Here is a 23,391-nt window from a genome sequence, read left to right on the forward strand (position 1 = left end):
CTGAAATATTTTCTGACTGATTTTGATACTAAATATACCTCACAGTTTTCTGAAATCAGTTTTACTTTTTCTTTTATTGTAAGATTTCAAATTGAAAATCGGGAGTAGGAACTTCTGAAACTTTCTAACATATATTTAATTTTTCTTTTTTATAAAAGTAAAATATTCTTGAAACACAATCAGGGAACATGAAGAACATAAAGTATTCCCTTTCCTGCCTTGCTATAGCATACTTTTCAGGGAGCAATCAGTATTAACAGTCTGATATGTGTACTTCATTATTTGTATTCTTTCCATATACAACTATATATATGTACACTCACAGGTGTTTGTCTATTTGTAAAAAAAAACCAGTATCACATGATTAGCGTTTTTCTGCAACCTGCTTGCTTCACAGTATGTATCACGAGGATTGTTTTGATTAGTTTAAATGTAGGTCTGGCTCTTTAATGACTGGAATTTTGCTGTATGGCTAAGACTGAACTGCAATGAAAATAATCTTTGCCTGTGTCGTTTAGTACTTCTTTAGAAATGGATCTTTCTAATGTAATATACTATTAGAATTTGTGTGTTTGAAACTCAGATAATTATCACCTTGCAAAAGAGTTGTACTAATTTATCTTTCATAGTGGGCATTCTTGGTGTGCCACCCAGACCCCATACTGGGTTGATGCACCCATTCCCAGCTGCTGACAGTGTTGACTGATAACGGCTCACAGCTGCCCCCTTCTCCACAGACTTTCTCTTTAGATGACAGGTGTTGCCTTGCCCAGAAGTTACCTGTCTGCCACAGTCCCCCCTCCCTGACTCACCCCTTCTTGGTCAGCCCGCTGCCAGTGATTTGATCCTGGGGCACAGAAAGCTAGGGACTCTTGTCTCAAGGTAGAACAAACTCTGTAGGTGGGATTCACGCTGTAGAACTTCCCCATGGATCAGGCTGAAACCAGACTCCAGATGATTCTATATCCTTAACTAGCTCTTTCCCCTGCCTTATCTCATTTCCTTCACTTCCTTTCTCCTGTGAGTTTTCCCTCAGTGAATCACAGGCATCCAAATCCCAAAACACTCTCCCACCAGCAGTGTATTGGAATGTCCACTTCACACCCCTTTTCTGAACTAGGTGTTATCAATCCTTTTATATTTGCCAATCTGGTAAATGAAAAATGGTGGCACAAAATTTTACATTTATTAGTTACATTAAGATTCTAATATATGCTTATTTATCATTTATTTCTTCTGTTAATTCTGTTCATATTCTTTGCCTGTATTTCTCTCAGCTGTTTTATCCCCTTACTGAAGCTCTGTATATTATAGATAATAACTTTGTTACTTATGCATATTTTCTCTGAGTCAGTTGTCTTTTTTTTTTTTTTTAACTTTATGTCAGTTGCTCTACCAAGTGTTATGTTTTGAAAGGCCTACCCAACTTTAAAATTATGTACATGATTTTCATATTTATTTTTTCTGGTATTTTCATAGTCTCTTTTTTGTTTTTGAAAAGTCATAAGATATGGATAAGGTGACAATATTCTTATACTTGGACTTTCTCTTCACATCTTTAGCTATGGCTTTTAAATTCAGACAGTTTGGTGATTGAATCTTTGAGAAATTCCAAATATATCAAAAAATTCCCCTTGTTGGAAGACACATTGAAAGCCGATTCTAGTTCTGCCTGGAGTGCTGTCAAGGTTCTCTACCAGCCATGCATCAAAAGCAGGAATGAAAAGTAAGTTGTGCATTTGTTTTCTCTTTCCACATTATGTTTTAGCTTTTGTTGTCATGTTGGTGTTAAGAAATTAATGAATTAAATGCCACTATACCATTTCCCTACTTGAAGCTTCTAGGAGCCAATACTGCTAAATATTGTATGTTTAAAATAGGTTGAATTATTACAGATGATTCCTGTTAATATGCAGAAAGCTTGCTTTTACCAAAAATTATTGTTTTTTTCTTGTAATCTAAGCTGTCTGTACATATGGCTGCAGTACTAAATCAGACTTCAACAGTGATGAATATTTACCAATAAGCACTTTCCAGGCATCAGGATACAATAACAAACCCCAGCCCCTACCTCTTAGCATTGTTGTTCTAATAGGGGGAAGGCAGACCATAAACAAAACAGATTCTTACATCTCTTACTATGTGTCAGGCACTCATCTGAGAACTCATAGCTCACTGAAGCCTAACAACAACCTGTGTGGTAGGTACCATTATCATCCCCACTTTAAAGATAAGCACACTAAGACACTGGTAGTAAATCACTCTAGTGAAAAATGAAGGAAGGTAAGGTAGTTGGCGAGGGGTAGGATGGGAGTAGGATGTTGTCATTTTATATTGCAAAGTCTGGGAAGATTCCTTAGATAAGGTGACATTTAAGCAGGTAACTTGAAGGAAGTGAAGTGGTGAGCCATATCTGATGGAAGATCATTCCCAGAAAAGGAAACAGCAGGTTATTTTTATTGTAACAGAATCAAAGTTTGTACTTGTCCTGTACGCTCAGATGGGTTTGATCAAATTTGTCCTAAGAATGGAAGGATCTTAGTCTTTTTCTGGAAAGTAAATAAGACATTGAAAAACTTAATTACATTTCTTATGCAAGTAGTGTCAGTCATAAAATCCTCAAACACTAAGAGACATATACAAGGTAAAATTATATCCCGCTCCAGAAGTAAAACGTTTGTTGTGCACTCTTCCACTTCCTTTTCTATTCATTTTGCACCTAAACATGTGTATTTTTTACGCTTAAAAAAAGCCCATGTCTTAGAGATTCTTTCCATGTCAGTGCTTGACATTTTATGAAATGGAGGTACTATAAATTATTTAGCCAGTTTTCTTTTAATGGATATTTCATTTATTACTTTTTTGCTCTTATAATTAGTGTTGTAATCTTGTATGTTTGTTTTCTGATTATAAGTTTTTTATATTAGAGGAATTTCTAGAGGTACAATTGTTGAGTCAAAGAGTATGGACATTTAAAGTTTTGAGAGGTAATATCAAAGTATTTTGTAAAAAGGCATCATGAATTTATATTCCCACCTGAAGTTTTTATAAATGTCCATTACCCTGCATTCTCACCCAAATTTCCATTTAGATTTTTGCCTATCTGATGTGATTCTAAAGGAAACAGATTTACTTGACACTATCCTTATATTTTATTGAGGCATGTTCAATGGATGCATCTCAATTTTATGCTTTTGAGACCCTTTTTGAGGGCTTGGGTTTTTTTTTTGTGTGTGTGCCCTTATGCATAGTCAACTAGTAAGCCTTACATTGATTATATTCTCTTTTGATGTGTGTGTGTATGTGTATCTTTATATATTTAGGTTTATATCATCAAATTTATTAAAACCTTTATATTCATCTTTTCTGTTTATTAAAATGTAGACTTTTGTGACAGGTATGTTGAATCTTATGATTATGTAAGTAATTTTCTTCTGTTTTGATACTAGTTTTCACATTATGTATTTTAAAGCTGTGTTATTAGAGGAATAAAAGTTTGTGGCATGACAACTAATTGAATATACTATCAATAGGAGATTTTGCTCTTCTTCAATTTAATGCTAGTTTTTATTTCATTCTAATTTGCTGTGATGGTTAATACTAAGCATCAACTTGATTAGATTGAAGGATGCAAAGTATTGGTCCTGGGTGTTTCTATGAGGGTGTTGCCAAAGGAGATTAACATTTGAGTCAGTGGGCTGGGAAAGGCAGACCCACCCTTAATCTGGGTGGGCACCATCTAATCAGCTGCTAGCGTGGCTGGAATATAAAGCAGGCAGAAAAACATGAAAAGACTAGATTGGCTTTGCCTCCCAGCCTACATCTCTCTCCAGTGCTGGATGCTTCTTGCCCTTGAACATTGGACTCCAAGTTCTTCAGCTTTGGGATTTGGACTGGCTTCCTTGCTCCTCAGCTTATAGATGGCCTATTGTGGGACCTTGAGATTGTGTGAGTTAATATGATCTTTTATATTATATATATCTTTATATATATGAAGATTTATATATTTATATGTGAAGATTTATATATGGCTTTATATATATGAAGATTTATATACATATATATAAAGATTTACATATATATGTCTATATATCCTATTAGTTCTGTCTTTCTAGAGAGCCCTTGCTAATACAGATTTTGGTATCAGGAGTGGTTCTAGAGGAACAGAATATTAAGAATGGAGTTCTTTCGTTGGTTTTGAGGTTTCTGGAGTTGGCTGTTTAATATGATTACATCCAAAAATGCTAAGGACTCTACTTCTGATAGCATGGAGAACACTGATAGTCCTTGGCATGAACTGTATAGAGAGTTATGCAAAATAAATACATTTGACACTCCTGATTCACCGCTCATGAGAGGCAAGGAGTTTAGTGACTCTATACGTAACGCCTTTGACTATATTAAGGAACATAATGAAGTTGGTCGGTTGCTCCTAAGTTCACTGGACAAAGTGATGAAAGAAAATGATGAACTCAGGGATTCTAACTCCCAGCTTCAGAAACAGATACTGAACCTCAAATCTGCTAAGATGGCCTTGAGTAAGAATCTTATCTCCTGTAGAGAAAGAGTTGAAATTGTGGAAAATCAGACACAAGCTTTTATCATGTGAATAAAAAGTGTATGCACAGCCTCAACTGGTATCTACTGTTAAAGTGAAGGGATTAATTGGGAAAAAATGGGACCCTGCAACTTGGAATGGGGACGTATGGGAGGACCCTGATGAAGCTGGAGACACTGAGCTTGTAAACTCCAATGAACCTTTCTTGCCAGAAGAAATAGCTTCCCCACCCCCAGTAGTGGCAACATCCCCTCCCTAATCCATGCTGCCATCAACCTTTCCACCTTTGTCTGAGAAGATATACCCTTTACTGCCTGAGGCAACAAGCCTCCCCTGATGGCCTCCCCTGAGGCAGTTGCCAGGCAAGATAATGTTGATTCTCCTCAGGAGCCACCCCCAACACCTCTGTTTGCATCTAGACGTATAACTAGACTAAAGTCCCGGCAGACCCCTAGAGGTGAGGTTGAGAGTGTGACCTATGAGGAGGTGCATGACACTCGAAAATAACTGCTTGAGTTTTCTAATGTATATAGACAGAAATCTGGAAAACAGGCATGGGAATGGATACTAAGGGTGTGGGATAGTGGTGGAAGGAACATAGAGTTGGATCAGCCTGAATTTATTGATTTGGGCCCACTAAGTAGGGACTCTGCATTTAATGTTGCAGCTTGGGGAGTTACAAAAGGTTCTAATAGTTTATTTGCTTGGTTAGCTGAAATATGGATTAAAAATGGCCCACTGTGAGTGAGTTGGAAATGCCTGATCTCTCTTGATTTAACGTACAGGAAGGGATCCAAAGGCTTAGGGAGATTGGGATGGTGGAGTGGATTAGTCTCTCTAGACCTACTCATCCCAGCTAGGAGGGTCCAGAAGATATACCCTTGACCAATGCTTTGCGAAATAAATTTGTGAAGGCAGCACCTTCATCTTTGAAGAGCCCTGTAATTGCCCTTCTCTGTATATCAGATCTAACAGTGGGAACTGCAGTCACTCAACTACAAAATTTAAATGCAATTGGAATAATTGGATCCCGAGGTGGCAGGGGCTAAGTAGTGGCACTCAGCTGTCAAAGGCAAGGTGGGCATACTACCGTAATGGACAGAAGAGGTAAAGCAGCAATCAGAATAATCTGACTCGTGTTGAGCTCTGGCATTAGCTAATTACGATGTTCCTAGAAGCGATAGGAAGCCTACTGCATTCCTACTTAATTTATATAAGCAGAGAACTTCCAGACTAATTTGAATTTTAAAAGCAGAGAATCACAGTCCCTCAATCAATTTCCAGACTTGAGCCAGTTTACAGACCCAGAACCCCTTGAATGAAAGGGAGGCTGGGTCCCCTTGAGGAAGGACCCCTCTACACTACTGACAATTTATGCTGTGAATCTTTCTCCCATCCTTCCCCAAGGAGAAATCCAGCCTTTTACCAGGCTAACTGTTCACTGGGGATAGGGAAATGATCAGACATTTCAGGGACTACTGGACACTGGCTCTGAGCTGACGTTGATTCCAGGGGACCCAAAACGTCATTGTGGTCTCCAGTTAAAAAAGGGGCTTATGGAGGTCAGGTAATTGATGGAGTTTTAGCTCAGGTCTGACTTACAGTGGGTCGATTGGGTCCCTGGACTCATCCTGTGGTCATTTCCCCAGTGCCAGAATGCGTAATTGGCATAGACATACTTAACAACTGGCAGAACCCCCACATTGGCTCCCTGACTGTAAGATGAGGGTCATAATGGTGGGAAAGGCCAAATGGAAACCATTAGAGCTGACTCTACCTAGAAAAATAGCAAATCAAAACCAATATTGCATCCCTGGAGGGACTGCTGAAATTAGTGCCACCATCAAGGACTTGAAAGACACAGGGTTGGTGATTCCTACCACATCCCTGTTCAACTCTCTTATTTGGCCTGTGCAGAAGACAGGTGGATCTTAGAGAACGACAGTGGATTATCGTAAGTGTAAAAAAGTGGTGACTGCAATTGCAACTGCAGTACCAGATGTGGTTTCATTGCTTGAGCAGATTAACACATCTCCTCATACTTGGTATGCAGTCATTGATTTGGCAAATGCCTTTTTCTCCACTCCTGTCCGTAAGTCCCACCTGAAGCAATTTGCCTTCAGCTGGCAAGGCCAGGAATATACCTTTATTTTCCTACCTCAGGGGTATATCAACTCTCCGTCTTTGTGTCATAATCCTATTTGGAGAGACCCTGATCACTTCCCTTCTGCAAGATATCACACTGGTCTGTTACATTGAGAACATTATGCTGATTAGATCCAGTGATCGAGAAGTAGCAAGCACACTGGACTTACTGGTGAGAGATTTGCGTGCCAGAGGATGGGAAATAAATCCGATTACAATTCAGAGAACTTCCACCTCAGTAAAATTTCCAGGGGTCCTGTGGTGTGGGGCCTGTTGAGATATTCCTTCTAAGGTGAAGGAAAAGTTGCTGTATTTGGCTCCTCCTACAACCAAGAAAGAGGCACTATGCCTGGTAGGCCTAGTAGGATTTTGGAGACAACACATTCCTCATTTGTGTGTGTTACTCTGGCCCATTTATTGAGTTACCCAAAAGGCTGTCAGTTTTGGGTGGCGTCCAGAACAGGAGAAGGCTCTGCAACAGGTCCAGGCTGCTATGCAAGTTGCTGTGCCACTTGGGCCATATAACCCAGCAGATCCAATGGTACTTGAGGTGTCATTGGCAGTTAGGGATGCTGTTGGAGCCTTTGGCAGGCCCCCATAAGGGGGCCTCTGCTGTTAGCGGAGGCATCAGGATTTTGGAGCAAGACCCTGCCATCTTCTGCAGATAACTATTCTCCTTTTGAGAAACAGGTCTTAGCCTGTTACTGGGCTTTGGTGAAAACTGGATATTTGACTATGAATCATTAAGTCACCATGTGACCTGAACTGCCTATCATGAACTGGGTGCTTTCTGACCCATCTAACCATAAAGTGGTCCTGCACAGCAGCATTCTGTCATCAAATGGAAGTGGTATATGCATGATTGGGCTCGAGCAGGTCCTGAAGGCACAAGTAAGTTACATGAGGAAGTGGCTCAAATGCCCATGGTCTCCACTCCTGCCACCCTGCTGTCTCTTCCCCAGCCTACACCAGTGGCCTCATGGGGAGTTCCCTGTGATCAGTTGACAGAGCAAGAGAAGACTAGGGCATAGTTCACAAACAGTTCTGCACAATATGCGGATACCACCTGAAAGTGGACAGCTGCAGCACTACAGCCCCTTTCTAGGATTTCCTTGAATGACAGCAGTGAAGGGAACTCTTCCCAGTGGGAAAAACTTGGAGCAGTACACCTTGGATGGAAGGAGAAATGGCCAGATGTGCAATTATATACTGATTCATGGGCTGTAGCCAATGGTTTGACATGGTCAGACATTTGGAAGAAGCATGATTGGAAAATTGGTGACAAAGAAATTAGGGGATGAGGTATGTGGATGGACATCTCCGAGTGGTCAAAAACTGTGAAGATATTTGTATCCCATGTGAGAGCTTACCAACAGGTGACCTCAGCAGAGGAGGATTTTAATAATCAAGTGGATAGGATGACTCATTCTCAGCCTCTTTCCCCAGCCACCCTTGTCATTGCCCAGTGGGTCCATGAACAGAGTGCCCATGGTGGCAGGGATGGAGGTTATGCATGGGCTCAGCAACATGGACTTCCACTCACCAAGGCTGACCTGGCTGTAACCACTGCTGAATGCCCAATTTACCAGCAGCAGAGACCAACACTGAGCCCTTGATATGGCACCATTTTTTGGGGTGATCAGCCAGCTATTTGGTGGCAGGTTGATTATATTGGACCCCTTCCATCATGGAAAGGGCAGAGGTTTGTCCTCAGTGGAACAGACACTTTGGATATGGATTTGCCTATCCTACACACAATACATCTGCAAGACTCCCATCCGTGGACTCACAGAATGCCTTATCCACCATCATGGTATTCCACACAGCATTGCCTCTGACCAAGGCACTCACTTTATGGCTAAAGAAGTGCAGCAGTGGGCTCATGCTCATGAAACTCACTGATCTTACTGTGTTCCCCATCATCCTGAAGCAGCTGGATAGAACAGTGGAATGGCCTTTTGAAGTCATAATTACAACAGCAAGTAGGTAACAATACTTTGCAGGGCTGGGGCAAAGTTCTCCAGAAGGCCGTGTATGCTCTGAATCAGCATCCAATATATGGTAGTGTTTCTCCCATAGCCAGGATTTACGGGTCCAGGAATTGAGGGGTGGAAGTGAAAGTGGCATCATTCACCATCACCCCTAGTGATCCATCCACTAGCAAAATTTTTGCTTCCTCTCCCCATAACATTACTTTCCACTGGCCTAGAGGTCTTAGTTCCAGCAGGAGCATCGCTGCCGCCAGGAGACAAAACAATGATTCCATTAAACTGGAAGTTAAGATTGCCACTTGGACACTTTGGACTCCTCCTACCTTTAAGTCAACAGGCTAAGAAGGGACTAACAGTGTTGGCCGGGGTGATTGACCTGGACTGTCAAGATGAAATTAGTCTACTGCTCCACAATGGAAGTAAGGAAGAGTATGCATGAAATACAGGAGATCCATTAGGGCATCTCTTAGTATTACCATGCCCCGTGATTAAGGTCAATGGGAAACTACAACAGCTCAATCCAGGCAGGACTAGAAATGACCCAGACCCTTCAGGAATGAAGGTTCGGTTCACTCTACCAGGAAAAAAACCACAACCTGCTGAGGTGCTTGCTGAAGGCAAAGGGAATACAAGCTTTAAGAAGAAGGTAGTCATCAATACCAGCTACAACCAGGTGACCAGTTGCAGGAACAAGGAATGTAAGTGTCATGAGTATTTCCTTCTCCTTTTGTTAAAAACACTTTTGTGCACGTATACACTCGTACTAAGAAAATATCTTCATCTTATTTCCTTTTTCCTTTATCATGTGACATAAAATTTATTGACTTCATATCAGCTTTTAAGTATTGTTAACTTTATGGAATAGAGGGTTGGGGATTGGTGCATTTCCGTTGTATGAAGGATAGTTGTATTATGTTAGGCGTAATTATGACCTTATTATTGTTTTTATTTGAAGATTATGTATGATCTCAGGAGATGTGTATGGGTTCAAGTTGACAAGGGGTCGACTTGTGATGGTTAATACTAAGTATAAACTTGACTGGATGCAAAGTATTGACTCTGGGTGTGTCAGTGAGGGTGTTGCCAAAGGAGATTAACATTTGAGTCAGTGGGCTGGGAAAGGCAGATCTACCCTTAATCTGGGTGGGTACCATCTAATCAGCTACCAGCATGGCTAGAATATAAAGCAGGCAGAAAAAACATGAGAAGACTAGACTGGCTTTGCCTCCCAGCCTATATCTTTCTCCTATACTGGATGCTTCTTGCCCTTGAACATTGGACTCCAATTCTTCAGCTTTGGGACTTGGACTAGCTTCCTTGCTCCTCAGCTTACAGATGGCCTGTTGTGGGACCTTTTGATCATGTGAGTCAATACTCCTCAATAAACTCCCTTTTATATGTGTATATCTGTCCTATTAGTTCCATCCCTCTGGAGAACCCTTACTAATACATTTGCCTGATGGTTAATATTGCTGTATTTACTTTTTAAAAAATTGTTCATTTGTTCTTTTTGTGTTTATTTTCACCTGTCTTGTGTCATTTAATCAAGTGTATATTGCATTAAGATACACCTTACGAACTGCATATAGTTGGAGAGTTTAAAACTCCAGTAGGAGAGTCCTTCTATTTTAATAGTGAATTTAATTCTTCACATTTATTGTGATTTTGATGAATTTGGACGTAGTTTGCTGTCTTTTAGATTGGTTGCCCTCTGTGTGTCATTTCTTTCTTCTGATGATTTAGAAGCAAAAAATAACTTTTTTATTTATTTCAAAATGATTATTCATGATTAACCTTAAAATTTTAATACACATTTAAATTTACTTTTTTTTAACTGTCAATATTTAGATTTAATTAGTATTCATACTCTTCACTGGAACAAGGAAAGACTTGGAGATTCATGATTGTCTTCTTGCTCCCTCCCCAACCTCCTCCCTTTCCTATGTTGGATCCTTTGTGATTCTGATGATATGATGGTTATGTTTCTTCTTAAAGAAATATTAAGCTGAAGCCCTCCTCCATTTGTCTACTCTCATGCATCATCACCATGAATGTTTTGTATCTTTATTATAAATACTTCCTTAAAAAGATAGGGTATTATTTGATATTTTCTCTTTAGGGTATTATTTGATATTTTCTGTTTTTGTGATTTTTTTCACTCAGTATTCTTTGTTTGATTTTTTAAAGTGATGAAGTATACTCTTTAATACTTCTTTTAATCTTGTAATATAGTCAATCTGTGAATATCTGAAAATTTATTATACCTATTCTGTCTCTCCAAAAACCTTTAGGATTTTCTTTTTATCCTTGGCTTTCTAAGATTTTATACAGATGTGTTTAAATGTGAGCGCTCACTCAAAATTTTCTCTTATGTTATGATCTCTTTTTACAGATACAGTATTCACTCAATCTCTGTGAGAATAATATTTTTACTTAAAGTCTTGTTTTTTCTCTGTTAATGTTTTCCTTGGGTGTTGGCTTTTCTGTTTTTGAAAACAAAGGTTGAGTTTGGTACCTCTCTTTCATGGTGGTGCATTTCCCAAATATTTGATTATTTCACTGGAATTCCTGCCCTGAAATGTAAACTTCATGTGAACCAGGACCATCTCTGTCTTGCTCAGCTAGATGAGTACTTATAAAAGTGCTCAAAGCATACAATTAATGTTTATGCAGTGGTGCATGGTTTTCTGCTTATCTTTGTAATATTTGGTAATCATTATTTACCTATTGGTAACTGTAGGTTCTTGATACCATAGCCTGCCTGTATGGATTAGTGAAAGATAACTCACAGGGTATACTAGCATGGATGTACCAGTTTGTCTTTTGACAACTTTCAAGTATTAAGAAAAAGGAAGTGGTTATTTTGCTGATTTTTATATTCATTATATGTGGAATCTTTACCTTTCCTTTCTTGAAGAGTATTATAAGAATTTGATGCACCTGCCTTATTACTTCACTCATTCTTAACACATTCCTCTGACACTGGAAATATTGTGACTATAGTCATATGTGTTCTCTTGTATTCAATTAGTAGATTTTTTTAAACTCCATATGTCTTAGGGACAAGTTGACATCTAATAAATTAGTTTGGTTACTTTAGTTTGCCTGTTGCATATAACTATTTTTATTTTATTTTTCCTCCTGCTGTTGTTTGACTCTCTGCCCCGGAGGTAGGAAGAGAAGTAGGTAAACATGCTGTGAGTTATTTACTTTGTCATTTAAGGACATTAGTGTCTTTCTTTTTGGGTGTGACTGAACAAGCTGTAGACTTCCTGGCATATTTTTGGCACATGGGGTGGTGTATTAACTATTTTAGTCCAATTGGCTAGAACTTTTTTCTGGTGGAAGTGTGGATTGCCAGATGGTAGTCTAAAAGAGGAAAATAGAAAATGTAACTATGGTTTTATTTCCTTAAGCATACACAAAAAAGTGGCACGTAATATTTTTAGAGTGTTCCTTCTTTCTAGCAATAGACACACATCTCTCTCAACACTTTGGAGTGTATTGTTTTTCATCCTCCCCTCCTGCCCACTCCAGCCAGCATTTCACATCTTGGTGAGCACCAGCAGTTTTTTTACTGCTCCACAGTTTTGTATTGGGGAAATAATTTATTTCATATATCACATTTTTTAGTTTGTTTATCAGCATTTAGATGCTAAATATTAACTTTTTGGCTTTAGACTCTATATTAACTTCTGTAGTTTAAGTCTGCCAATTCATCAGTTCACCTGTGGCCTCATATGCTCTAGACTGGGAGTAATTTAGCCTCACAGGAGACATTTGGCAATGTCTGGAGACGTTTTTAGTTGTCACAACTTGGGGAACTACTGGCGTCTATTAAATAGGGATGCTCTTAAGCATCCTACAGTGCACAACAAAGAATTTTTCAACCCCAAATGCCAATAGTGCCAAATTTGAGAAACCGTAATCAAGACATCTGAAATCAAAGTGTGTCTGCCTTTTCCCTCTGTGTGTTATATAGCCCACAATTTTCTTGAAATTGTATTTAGGCCAGCAAATTAGAAAATTTTACTATCACATGAGCCAAAATTTCTTTTTTCTTATATTTTTTACTTTTTCTGAGACAGGGTCTCATTTTGTCACCCAGGCTGGAGTGTAGTGGGTTAATCTCAGCTCACTGCAGCCTCAATCTTCTGGGTTCAAGCGATCCTCCCACCTCAGCCTCCCAGGTAGCTGGGATTACAGGTGCACATCACCACACCTAGCTACTTTTTGTATATTTTTTAGAGATGGGATTTTGCCATGTTGCACAGACTTATCTCGAACTGCTGGGCTCAAGTGATTCACCCACCTCAACCTCCCAAAATGTTGGCATTACAGGCATGAGCCACCGCACCCGATGAGACAAAATTTCTATTAAATATAATCCACTTTAACTTTGTTAGGATAAACAGAATTATTGACAAAACACATAAATGTTTATGTCATACTTCTCTTTTTCTGTATTGGAAATATGAAGAATAGATTTGTTTTTCTTAAATACTGGTGAAGAATTTCATAGTTATCAAGCTCCTTGTTTTTGTATTTTTAGGAGAAAAAGGAGAATGCAATTGGTAGGGAGTAAAGAAGTGTTTTTTATTTAAGCTAAAATTGAATTCTCTTCACTTTGTAAGTTACATGAGTCCTAGTATTGGTATTGGTAGTGGTTCTTCCCACCTTTGTCAAAGGATAAAATATCTAACTTAGGAATGTAGAAATTTGAGCTGAGAAGAACAATTCTACGTTTGACTATTATTAATAACATTTTCTCGCAAAATATATTGAAGGAAAAATGATGATGAAATGTTATTTTCAGCTGTAGTAGAATATAGACTAAACTATAAACTAATTTGGTTTCTTTATTTTGCTACATATTGTTAAATATTGCCCCTAAGATAGATGTGTTGTTTTAGCTTAAGATAGTTTAAAAATATGTTATTTTTTCCCAATGAAATAAAAACAGGTGTAACCACATCCATATATATTTCATAGCCCTAGAATAGTATTAGTAGTAGTCTTTACTTGTAAACTAGTATTTCCTTATCTTTTTTTCTTTATTTCTGCAGGAAAATTGAAACTCTACTTAATTTTAAAAATTATGTCTAAAAACACATAACACAAAATTTACCATTTTAACCATTTTTAAGTGTATATTTCGGTAGTGTTAAGTATATTCTGTTGTTGTGAAACAGATCTCCAGAACATTTTTATCTTGCAAATCTGAAACTCCATACTCATTAAACCAGAACCCTCTTTCCCGCTCACCCCATCCTCTGATAACCACCATTCTACTTTCTACTTCTATGAATTTGACTGTATTATAGTTGACTAGAGCTGCCATAGCAAAATACCACAGACTAGAGGCCTTAAACAACAGACATTTATTTTTTTCTGGAGGCTAAAAGTCTAATTTTAGAGGGTAAAAGTCCAAGATCAAGGGTTGGTTTCTCGTGAGCGCTGTCTTCCTGCCTTGTAAATGGCTGTTTTCTCTCTGTGTCCTTGCATGGCCTTTCCTCCTGCATATGTCAAAGGAGAGAGAGATCTCTTGTGTCTCTTCCTCTTCTGGTGAGGACAGCAGCCCTATCAGATTAGGGACCCATCTTTATGACCTCATTTAATCTTAATGACCTCCTATCTCCAAATACAGGGACATTGGGGTCCTATCTCCAAATACAGGAAAAGTGGGGTCCTATCTCCAAATACAGGGACATTGGGGTTAGGGCTTCAACTTCTTAATTTGAAGGGACACAATTCAGTCCATAACATTGTCTACGTTTTTTTGTTTGTTTCTTTGTTTTTTGAAACAGTCTCACTCTGTCACTCAGGCTGGAGTGCAGTGGTGCTATCTCTGCTCACTGCAACCTCTGCCTCCTAAGTTCAAGTGATTCTCCTGCCTCAGCCTCCCAAGTAGCTGGGATTACAGGCGTGAGCCATCATGCCTGGCTAATTTTTGTATTTTTAGTAGAGACAGGATTTCACCATGTTGGCCAGGCTGGTCTTGAACTCCTGGCCTCAAGTGATACACCCATCTCAGCCTCCCAATGTGCTGGGATTATAGGTGTGAGCCACCGTGCCCGGCCAACATTGACTACTTTTTGATATCTTGTGTAAGTAGAATCATAGTGTTTGTCTTCTTGTGACTAGCTTATTTCATTTAGCATGATGTCCTCAAGTTTTATTCACATAGTAGTATGTGACAGGATTTCCATCCTTTTAAAGGCTGAATATCATTCCATGGTGTGTATATATCACATTTTATCTTTTCATCTGTCAGTGGACGTTTTGGTTGCTTCTACCTCTTGGCTATTTTGCATAGTGCTGCTATGAACATTGGTGTGCAAATATCTCTTTGAGGCCCTGTTTGCCATTCTTCTTTTCTTTTTCTTTTAATTAAAAAAAAAAATAGAGACAGCATCTTACTATGTTGCCCAGGCTGGTCTTAAACCCCTAGTCTCAAGCAATCCTCCAGCCTTAGCCTTCCAAAGTGCTGAGATTACGTGCGTGAGCCACCATGCTCAGTCTCAATTCTTTTGGATATATATCTAGAAGTGGGTTTGCTGGATTATATGATAGTTCTATTTTTAATTATTTGAGGAACCTTCATACTGTCTTTTATAGCAGTTGCAGCATTTTATAATCCTATCAAAAGTACACAGGCAGTCCAGTTTCTCCACATCCTTGCTAGCACTTGTTATTCTGTTTCTTTTTAATAGTAGCCATCGTAATGGATGTGAGGTGATATCATTGTGGTTTAATTTGCATTTTTCTGATGATTAGTGATATCGAGCATCCTTTCATGTTCGTTGGTTATTTGTATATCATCTTTGGAGAAATCTCTGTTTAAGTCCTTTGCCCCTTTTTAATCAAGTCCTTTTAATTTGTTATTGAGTTGTAGGAATGCTTTATATTCTGGATAATAATCCCTTATGAGATGTATGATTTGCAAATATGTTCTCTCATTCTGGAGGTTGCTTTTTCACTTTGTTCATTGTGTCTTTTGATGCACAAAGGTTTTTAAGTGTGAGGTAGTCCCATTTCTCTATTTTTACTTTTGTTGCCTGTGCTTTTAGTGTCATTTCCGAGATATCATTGCCAAACTCTGCTTAATTCTGATACTCTGCACCTGATGTGCAGAGACTGTCATTACCTGAAATAACTTTGGAAATTAAATTAGGTGGTTTTGAGAAGATTTAGAGGAAATTGTCTTTTTGGTTGACTAAAAAGAAACAAAGGTTAATTATGCTGATTTTATATCCAGCAGAGTATCTAAGACTATTATTTAACAGTTGTGTAACCTGCTAAAACACTTTTTGCTAACTTATTTGAATAGTATGTGCATATGATGCTAGAGTCAATGAAGGAATGAATTGACAAGTGTCACCAAACCCTAAAGAACATTATTATTAAACAGAATTATTAAACAATCTCAAGTAAGTGTTTATTCCACTTCCCACTTAGGAGTCACAAGGTGACATTGTCAGTGCATCCCAATTGGGTACATTGACTTTGTAGCGTGGGATACACTTAAACTTCAGAAATGAATGTTCGAGTCTTACATTTTACAATTGAGAAATCTGAGGACAAAAAAGAGAAATAACTTCAGTTAGTCAGTATGTTACTGACAAAACCAGAATTAGAGTTGGGTTGTCCTGATTTCAAATTCAGTGCTTTTCATTGTATCATGTAGTCTCTCACCATAAAATATTAGGAGATCTGAAAAGGCCGCTATGAATGTATATTTTTCCTCAAGAAAAATTCTCCTGGTAGTTTAGAATGTGTCAGGCTTTTGATTACTCCCCAAAATATACTGCTTACTATACTATATTCAGTGAAATTTATGCCTCTTAATCTGTAACATCAGTAGCAGAAACTTCTGATTTACAGTATGTTCATATCTGATGTTATAGATCAGAATTTATGGGTACAAATGTGGTTTTCTTTAGAAGTCCAATGCCTTAGCTCCTTAGAACAAGAATCTATTGAATGGAAATTACTCTAAAGATACAGAGAAGTAGTTAGGTGCCTATGGAAAAATATAAATGCACCATTTGAAATCACTTTTCACATATTTGTCTGTTAGTATTATCATCAAAATTTATACATCTAGGGACCATTCATTATTAAGCAAATTAAGTACATACTTCTTTCATTTGTAAATGGCAAACATCTCCTTTAGACTTGTAAGTACAGTCATGAACTGCACAATGACATTGCAATGACAGACTGCATATATGGCAGTGGTCCCATAAAATTATGATACTCTCTCTTTCCTGTACCTTTTCTGTGTTTAGATATGTTTAGATACATAAATAATTACCATTGTGTTACCGTTGCCTACAGTATTCAATGCAGTAATGTGCGCTATGGGTCTGTAGCCTAGGAATAATAGACTGTATCACTTAGGTTTGTCTGAGTACACTCCATGATGTTCACACAAAGACGAAATTGCTTTAATAACGCACTTCTCAGGATGTATCCATGTTGTTAAGCGACACATGACTGTACAATGGCCTAAACTAAAACTTGTTTTATTTGAAATTCCTATACTATCCATGAATCCAGGAGTAATCATAAAAGAAGACACAGAAAATAAGACCTATAATAAAAGTGAGCTTTTTTTTTTTACTAGAAATTCCAGGTGTCCTGTGAAAAGCAGTTATTCTCTTCAGATTGCTTCCTTGAGGAGAATCTGGTTTCCTTCTTTTGATGAAAACATATGAGACAAGTATAATCATGACCCGTGAGAATACAAATGGCATGGGGACTGGGATTGGATAGAGGATGGAAGGGAAATCTGTATATAAAATTGTTTCTTCTCTGTTCTATGTTTTCTAATCGTATGTGAGATAGTTTTATGAGTCAGACCTGAAGTAGTTGTCTTAACCTTTTATATGAGAAAGGTCTAAGTTTTTCTTTTTCCTCTTTTTTATTACCTTCTGCTATACTTGGTACTGTATAAATAAGTGATTTTGAAGCAGGAGAACAAAGATTTTGCCAAAAAGGAACTTACAGTCAAGTTAAGGCAACATGGTAAATATACCCCCCAGAATTTATTCAGAAGACCAAAATCTATATAAATGCTAATGTCTTAGTCTGTTGTGCCGCTATAACAAAATACCTGAGACTAGATAATTTATAAACAACAGAAATATATTTGTCTGGATTCTGGAGGCTGGGAAGTCTAAGATCAAAGTGCCAGCAGGTCTGATGTTTGGTAAGGGCCCCATATCTGCTTCCAAGATGGTGCCTTGTTGCTATATCCTTACAGGATAGAAGGGATGGAAGGACAAAAGGGCCCAGCTAGCCCCCACCAGCCTTTTTGTTTGTTTGTTTGAGACGGAGTCTCACTCTGTCGCCCAGGCTGGAGTGCAATGGCGCAATCTTGGCTCACCGCAACTTCTGCCTCCCGTGTTCAAGTGATTCTTCTGCCTCAGCCTCCCAAGTAGCTGGGATTACAGGTGCCCTCTACCACGCCCAGCTAATTTTTGTATTTTTACTAGAGACGAGGTTTCATCAGGTTGGCCAGGTTGGTCTCGAACTCCTGACCTCAGGTGATCCACCTGCCTTGGCCTCCCAAAGTGCTGGGATTACAGGGGTGAGCCAACACACTTGGCCCACCAGCCCTTTTAAAAGGTGCTAATCTCATCCATGAGGGCAGAGCCATTGTGGTCTAATCACCTCTCAAAAGCCCTACCTCTAAATACTGTTCTATTGGGAATTAAGTTTCAAAATGACTTTTGGAGAGGACACAAACATTCAAACCACAGCATCTACGGAACAGGTTTTCATGGAGAACAATATTCATTCACTGAATTAAAGAAAATAGAACAAAAGTTAGGAAGTACTGTCCCCCACTCCACCCCTATTCCAGGAAAAACTGAAAAGAGCTGGGCAGCAAAAGCATCCACGTGTTCAAATAGTGGATTCTAGCTAATGGGAGAGTATGTGGCTCCCAGAGGGCTTGGGAAGGTGGGGTAGGGGTCAGACACCTACTGTAGAGATGCTCACATTTATTTCTTTCAAATATTAGTCTCTACTCAAGAGGGTTTTTTGGAAGAAAGGGTTCCACAGCTGAAAAAAAAAATTAAGAATCACTGTGATATGAGGTGATATTTAAGAATCTCTGTGATACGCGTTTCACCAGATTGTGCTTGAATCCACTGGGTTATGGCAAAGTTATGACTTGGAAAGCAACTACACTGAAGTTCTAATTGTTAGAATGGTCTTCCTTTTATTTGAGAGAAATCTGCTTCCTAGACACTCTTCCAGAGCTGCTATTATTTAAATATGATAGCTCTTTAGAGATTCAGGTAACCTGCTACTCTCTCCAGGCCAAACATTCTCAGCTGGGGTGGCTTCAAGCTTCCCTTTCCTTGTACAATCTCTTTTTCCTTGTGGTCCTTCCGCTTTCCTATTACCATCTTGATTGCCTGTAAGAAGATATTGCCCAGCATCCTGTTAATTTTGTGTAGTAAGAGGTGAACTGGAGAGAAGCTAAAGCTAAGGCTACATCCTACAAGGCTGCTGTAGGAAATTTATATATAAAGGGATAAGGCATTTTCAATGAAACTAGACAAAAGAAGCTGGTAAGAATCCATAGAATCTGGACAACTAATAGAAAAGTTTTCAACATCAGGTATTAGAGAAGGTCATTGATTCATTCAGCAAATACTTATTAAATGTGTACTCTTGCGCTAGGTATTAGGAATTTAATATTGAGCTAAAAGAGACCTTGTATCACAGACTTATTACAATCTAGCAGGAAAAATAAGTAAATGCAAAACTGCAAACTGATCAGTGCTATGATGAAGAGATAAATGGTGCTATGAGAACAAATCAGAGAGAGACCAACTGGGTCAGGATAGGAGTCCATGAAGAATTGATGCTTGGGCTGGGCTCAGTGGCTCACACCTGTAATTCCAGCACTTTGGGAAGCCAAGGCTGGCAGATCACCTGAGGTAGGGAGTTCGAGACCAGCCTGACCAACATGGAGACACCCCATCTCTACTAAAAATGCAAGATTAGCCAGGTGTGGTGGCACATGCCTGCAATCCTAGCTACTCAGGAGGCTGAGGCAGGAGAAACACTTGAACCCAGGAGGCGGAGGTTGCAGTGAGCCGAGATCGCGCTATTGCACTTCAGCCTGGGCAACAAGAGCAAGACTCCGTCTCAAAAAAAAAAAAAAAAAAAAAAAAGAATTGATGCTTGACAAGGATGAGAAGGAGTTTACTGTGAAGAGCTTCGAGGCAAGGGGTGGGAGGCGGTACAGTGAGTACAAGGGACAGGAAGGTCAGGGTGGCTGTAATAGAGAGAGAGAGAAACAGGCGTAGAGTAGGGAAGAGACAGACCAACTCAGGGACCCAAAGGGACTTGAAAGAATTTAGTCTTTATCCTAAGAACAATAAGAACCGATTGAACATTTTATCCAGAGAGAAGCAAGAGGTGGTTTAATTTAAGCTTCAGAAAGATTGTTCTGGCAGCCATCTAGAGAATAGTTGGATTTGGGTAGATCAGATAGGAAGCTATTGCAGTAGCCTAAGAGAAATTTTTTAGTTTGGACCTGGGTGATGGTAGCTGCGATAGATTTGAGAGATACTTAGTAAGTAAAATTGCGTACTTGATGATTGATTGGATTTGGGGAATGGGCCACTATATACTCGGATAGATAATATTGGAAGAAGATAAAGTTTTGGGAGAAGATAATTGGTTCACTTTTATACATGTTGAGTTTGAGGTGCATTTGAGTGGTTCAAGAGAGAATAGCAAATAGAATGTTAATATATAGACCTGGTTCAAATGAAAGATTGGGGCTGGATTTGTAAATTTGTGAGTCATCTGCATATTGGTCATAATTGAAGCCAACGGCATGGCTAACATTATTTAGGAAGAAAGAATGGAAGACAGCAGTGAAGAACTCCCACATTTATAGGCTAATTGAAGGAGGGTGAGTCTGGAAAGGAGATAGAGGAGTGTTGAGACAGGAGGAAAACAACAGTGTTGCTTTTTAGAGGCTAAGGGAGGAAACTGCTTTAAGAAAGAGAAAGTGGTCAAACGCTGCTGAGAGAGAGGTCAGGTAAGATGTTGAATGTAAAACATGCATTGGATGTAGATTACAAAGGTTATTAGTGACTTTAACAGGAATTATCTTGGGTGCCTGGGATGGGAGCTGGGGTGGAATGGGTGAGCAGTGAGTGAGAGGTGATATGACAAACAGTAAGTCTGGACCACTGTTTCAGGAAGTTTGGCTGTGAAGGGCAGAACAGAGAGGAAGGGGATGGGAAGCTGACTTAAGGTAGGCAGGTGGGGTTAGACTGACTTGAGTCCATTTAAAAGCCAACAGGGGGCTGGGTGCAGTGGCTCATGCCTGTAATCCCAGCACTTTGGGAGGCCGAGGTGGGTGGATCACTTGAGGTCGGGAGTTCAAGACCAGCCTGGCCAACATGGTGAAACCCCGTCTCTACTAAAAATACAAAAATTAGCTGGGTGTGGTGGTGTGTACCTATAGTCCCAGCTACTTGGGAGGCTAAGACAGGAGAACCACTTGAACCCAAGAGGCAGAGGTTGCCGTGAGCCCAGATTGCGCCACTGCACTCCAGCCTGGATGACAGAGTGAGACTGTCTCAAAAAATAAAAAAGCCAGCAGGGAAGGTCTTGTTGAGAAGTTGATTACACATGAGAAAGAAGGTATGACTGATAAGGCAGGATTCCAGGACAAAATGGAAAGGTCTGGTATCTCAAGCTCTGGTGGAGCAACCAGCCTCCGGAGTAGGATAGCTCTCCTTTTGTAACAGGACAGAAGGAGATCAGTATTGGAGTGGCTGGAATAGATCTGCATATAGGTTTTGAGAAGATGAAATACTTGTCCTCTGATGGCTTCTGTTTTATCTGTAAGATAGGAGTCAAGAGGGAGGAGGCACAAGAGGGAGAAGGGATGAGGGTAGTGGACAGTTGCAGATTTGAGGAGAATGGAGAAGATTTAAAATGGTCATTTGGAAAGGAGATGAGTGAGATGACCAGAAATGCGTGGACTTGGTAGGCATAGTTCATTGCCCATTTGAGGTTCGTGATCACAAATTCATAGTGATATTAACCTTTCTTATGCTGTGACTTTTTCCAGCTTATCATCTACTAAGCACAAGCACAGAGAAAGCAGACAGTTGAGTTCATCAGGGTTAAAGTTTGGTTGTCCCCATGCAAAGAGTACTGTGTAACTCTTGTATTAAGTATTATTATAGTGATGGACTATAGAATCTGTGTGGCCTGTTTTAATGACTTAAGAGTTGGAAAGAGGCTGTAGTTTTTAATCACTTACTGAAACTTAGATCTGGTGGAAGAGAAAGCTTTTAATTATATATTTGAAGCTTCTTAAAAATTTTTTTAAATACCAAAGATAATTGATGGGAAATGATCTCCTTAAAATATATTAAGAAAAACTCTAATCCCTTAATGGAGTTTTAGCACTTATTCAGACACATGCCCTGCGTTAAATTTCCTTCCAGATTTTCCATATGATTTTTGCAATCCCATTTTGTAAGGAAATGTATTGGCCTAATGTGAGATGACAAGTATAAAGAAAAAGGTGTGTAATCTTTAATGACTGCCAGAATTTTAATTTGACATTTGTTAGGTAAAGGAACTGCAATGTTCCTGTGGTTCTGCTTTTATTTTAGACATTGAGGTTGAAAAATGATCTTTGGATCCTAAAGTCAGCTGGAGTAGAGGGAAGAAGTCAGTTTCTTTCATTATCACTTGGGGACTTTTTATCCAGATGGCTGTAAGAGCCCTCCAGGTGCATGCACCTCTATTGCAAAGCAAAATAAATGGAACATTTCATTATTGGAGTTCCCACTGTTAAGTCTAGCTGCTGCTGTAACATCCATTGTGGGAGGAAGTGCTTGTCCCAGGTACCTATGCAAGGCTTCAGGCCAAAGGCCTCTAGCAATAGCACTGTCCTCCATGGGACACCCTCTGCCTCACTGCACAGTATCAGCTGCCAGAACCTTACTCTTGTCATTGTCTTTCCATGTCACAGAAAATTCCCGTACTTAAAAAAATCAATCATTCCTAATTCCCCAGGTAAATGGTGAAGGCATTCTCCTTGTAAAATAATTTCAAATCACAGGGTCAAGTTCAAATCCCTGGACTACCATTTCTAATTTCACTCCCGGCTATATAACCACTGCAACCAGGTTGCTGTGTATGTTTCCAGACCTTTACCTACGCGTTACATATATTTGTGTATGCCCCTAGAAGTACATACAAAAACTACTGTGTTTTCCTTTTTCTTTTCTTTTCTTTTTTTTTTTAAGACTGAGTCTTGCTGTGTTGCCCAGGCTGGAATGCAGTGGCACCATCTCGGCTTACTGCAAGCTCTGCCTCCCGGGTTCACTCTATTCTCCTGCCTCAGCCTCCCGAGTAGCTGGGACTACAGGCACCCGCCACCATGCCTGGCTAATTTTTTGTATTTTTAGTAGAGACGGGGTTTCACCATGTTAGCCAGGCTAGTCTCGATCTCCTGACCTCGTGATCCGCCCGCCTCGGCCTCCCAAAGTGCTGGGATTACAGGCATGAGCCACCGCACTCGGCCACCTTTTTCTTTTTTTTTAACATAAATAATATCATATACCACAGTGTCCTTTTGCAATTTATTTTTCACACAACATTATGTCTTCTCAGTACCTATAGATGTATCTCATT

General features: G+C 39.3%; 1 protein-coding gene across 6 annotated transcripts in view; it reads left to right on the forward strand.

Moving 5' to 3' along the window:
• Positions 1 to 23,391, forward strand: part of UBE3D (ubiquitin protein ligase E3D) — a 181,085-nt gene that overhangs the window by 45,188 nt on the left and 112,506 nt on the right. For all 6 annotated transcript variants that reach the window (XM_032152493.2, XM_058434921.1, XM_058434914.1 and 3 more), the window contains one exon: positions 1,563 to 1,726. In XM_032152493.2, coding sequence (XP_032008384.1) covers positions 1,563 to 1,726 — 164 coding nt within the window. Of the gene's footprint in view, positions 1 to 1,562; positions 1,727 to 23,391 lie in introns of those variants that run through there.

This window comes from Hylobates moloch, unplaced genomic scaffold (assembly GCF_009828535.3).
Source record: "Hylobates moloch isolate HMO894 unplaced genomic scaffold, HMol_V3 SCAFFOLD_2, whole genome shotgun sequence".
NCBI classification, from domain to species: Eukaryota; Metazoa; Chordata; class Mammalia; order Primates; family Hylobatidae; genus Hylobates; species Hylobates moloch.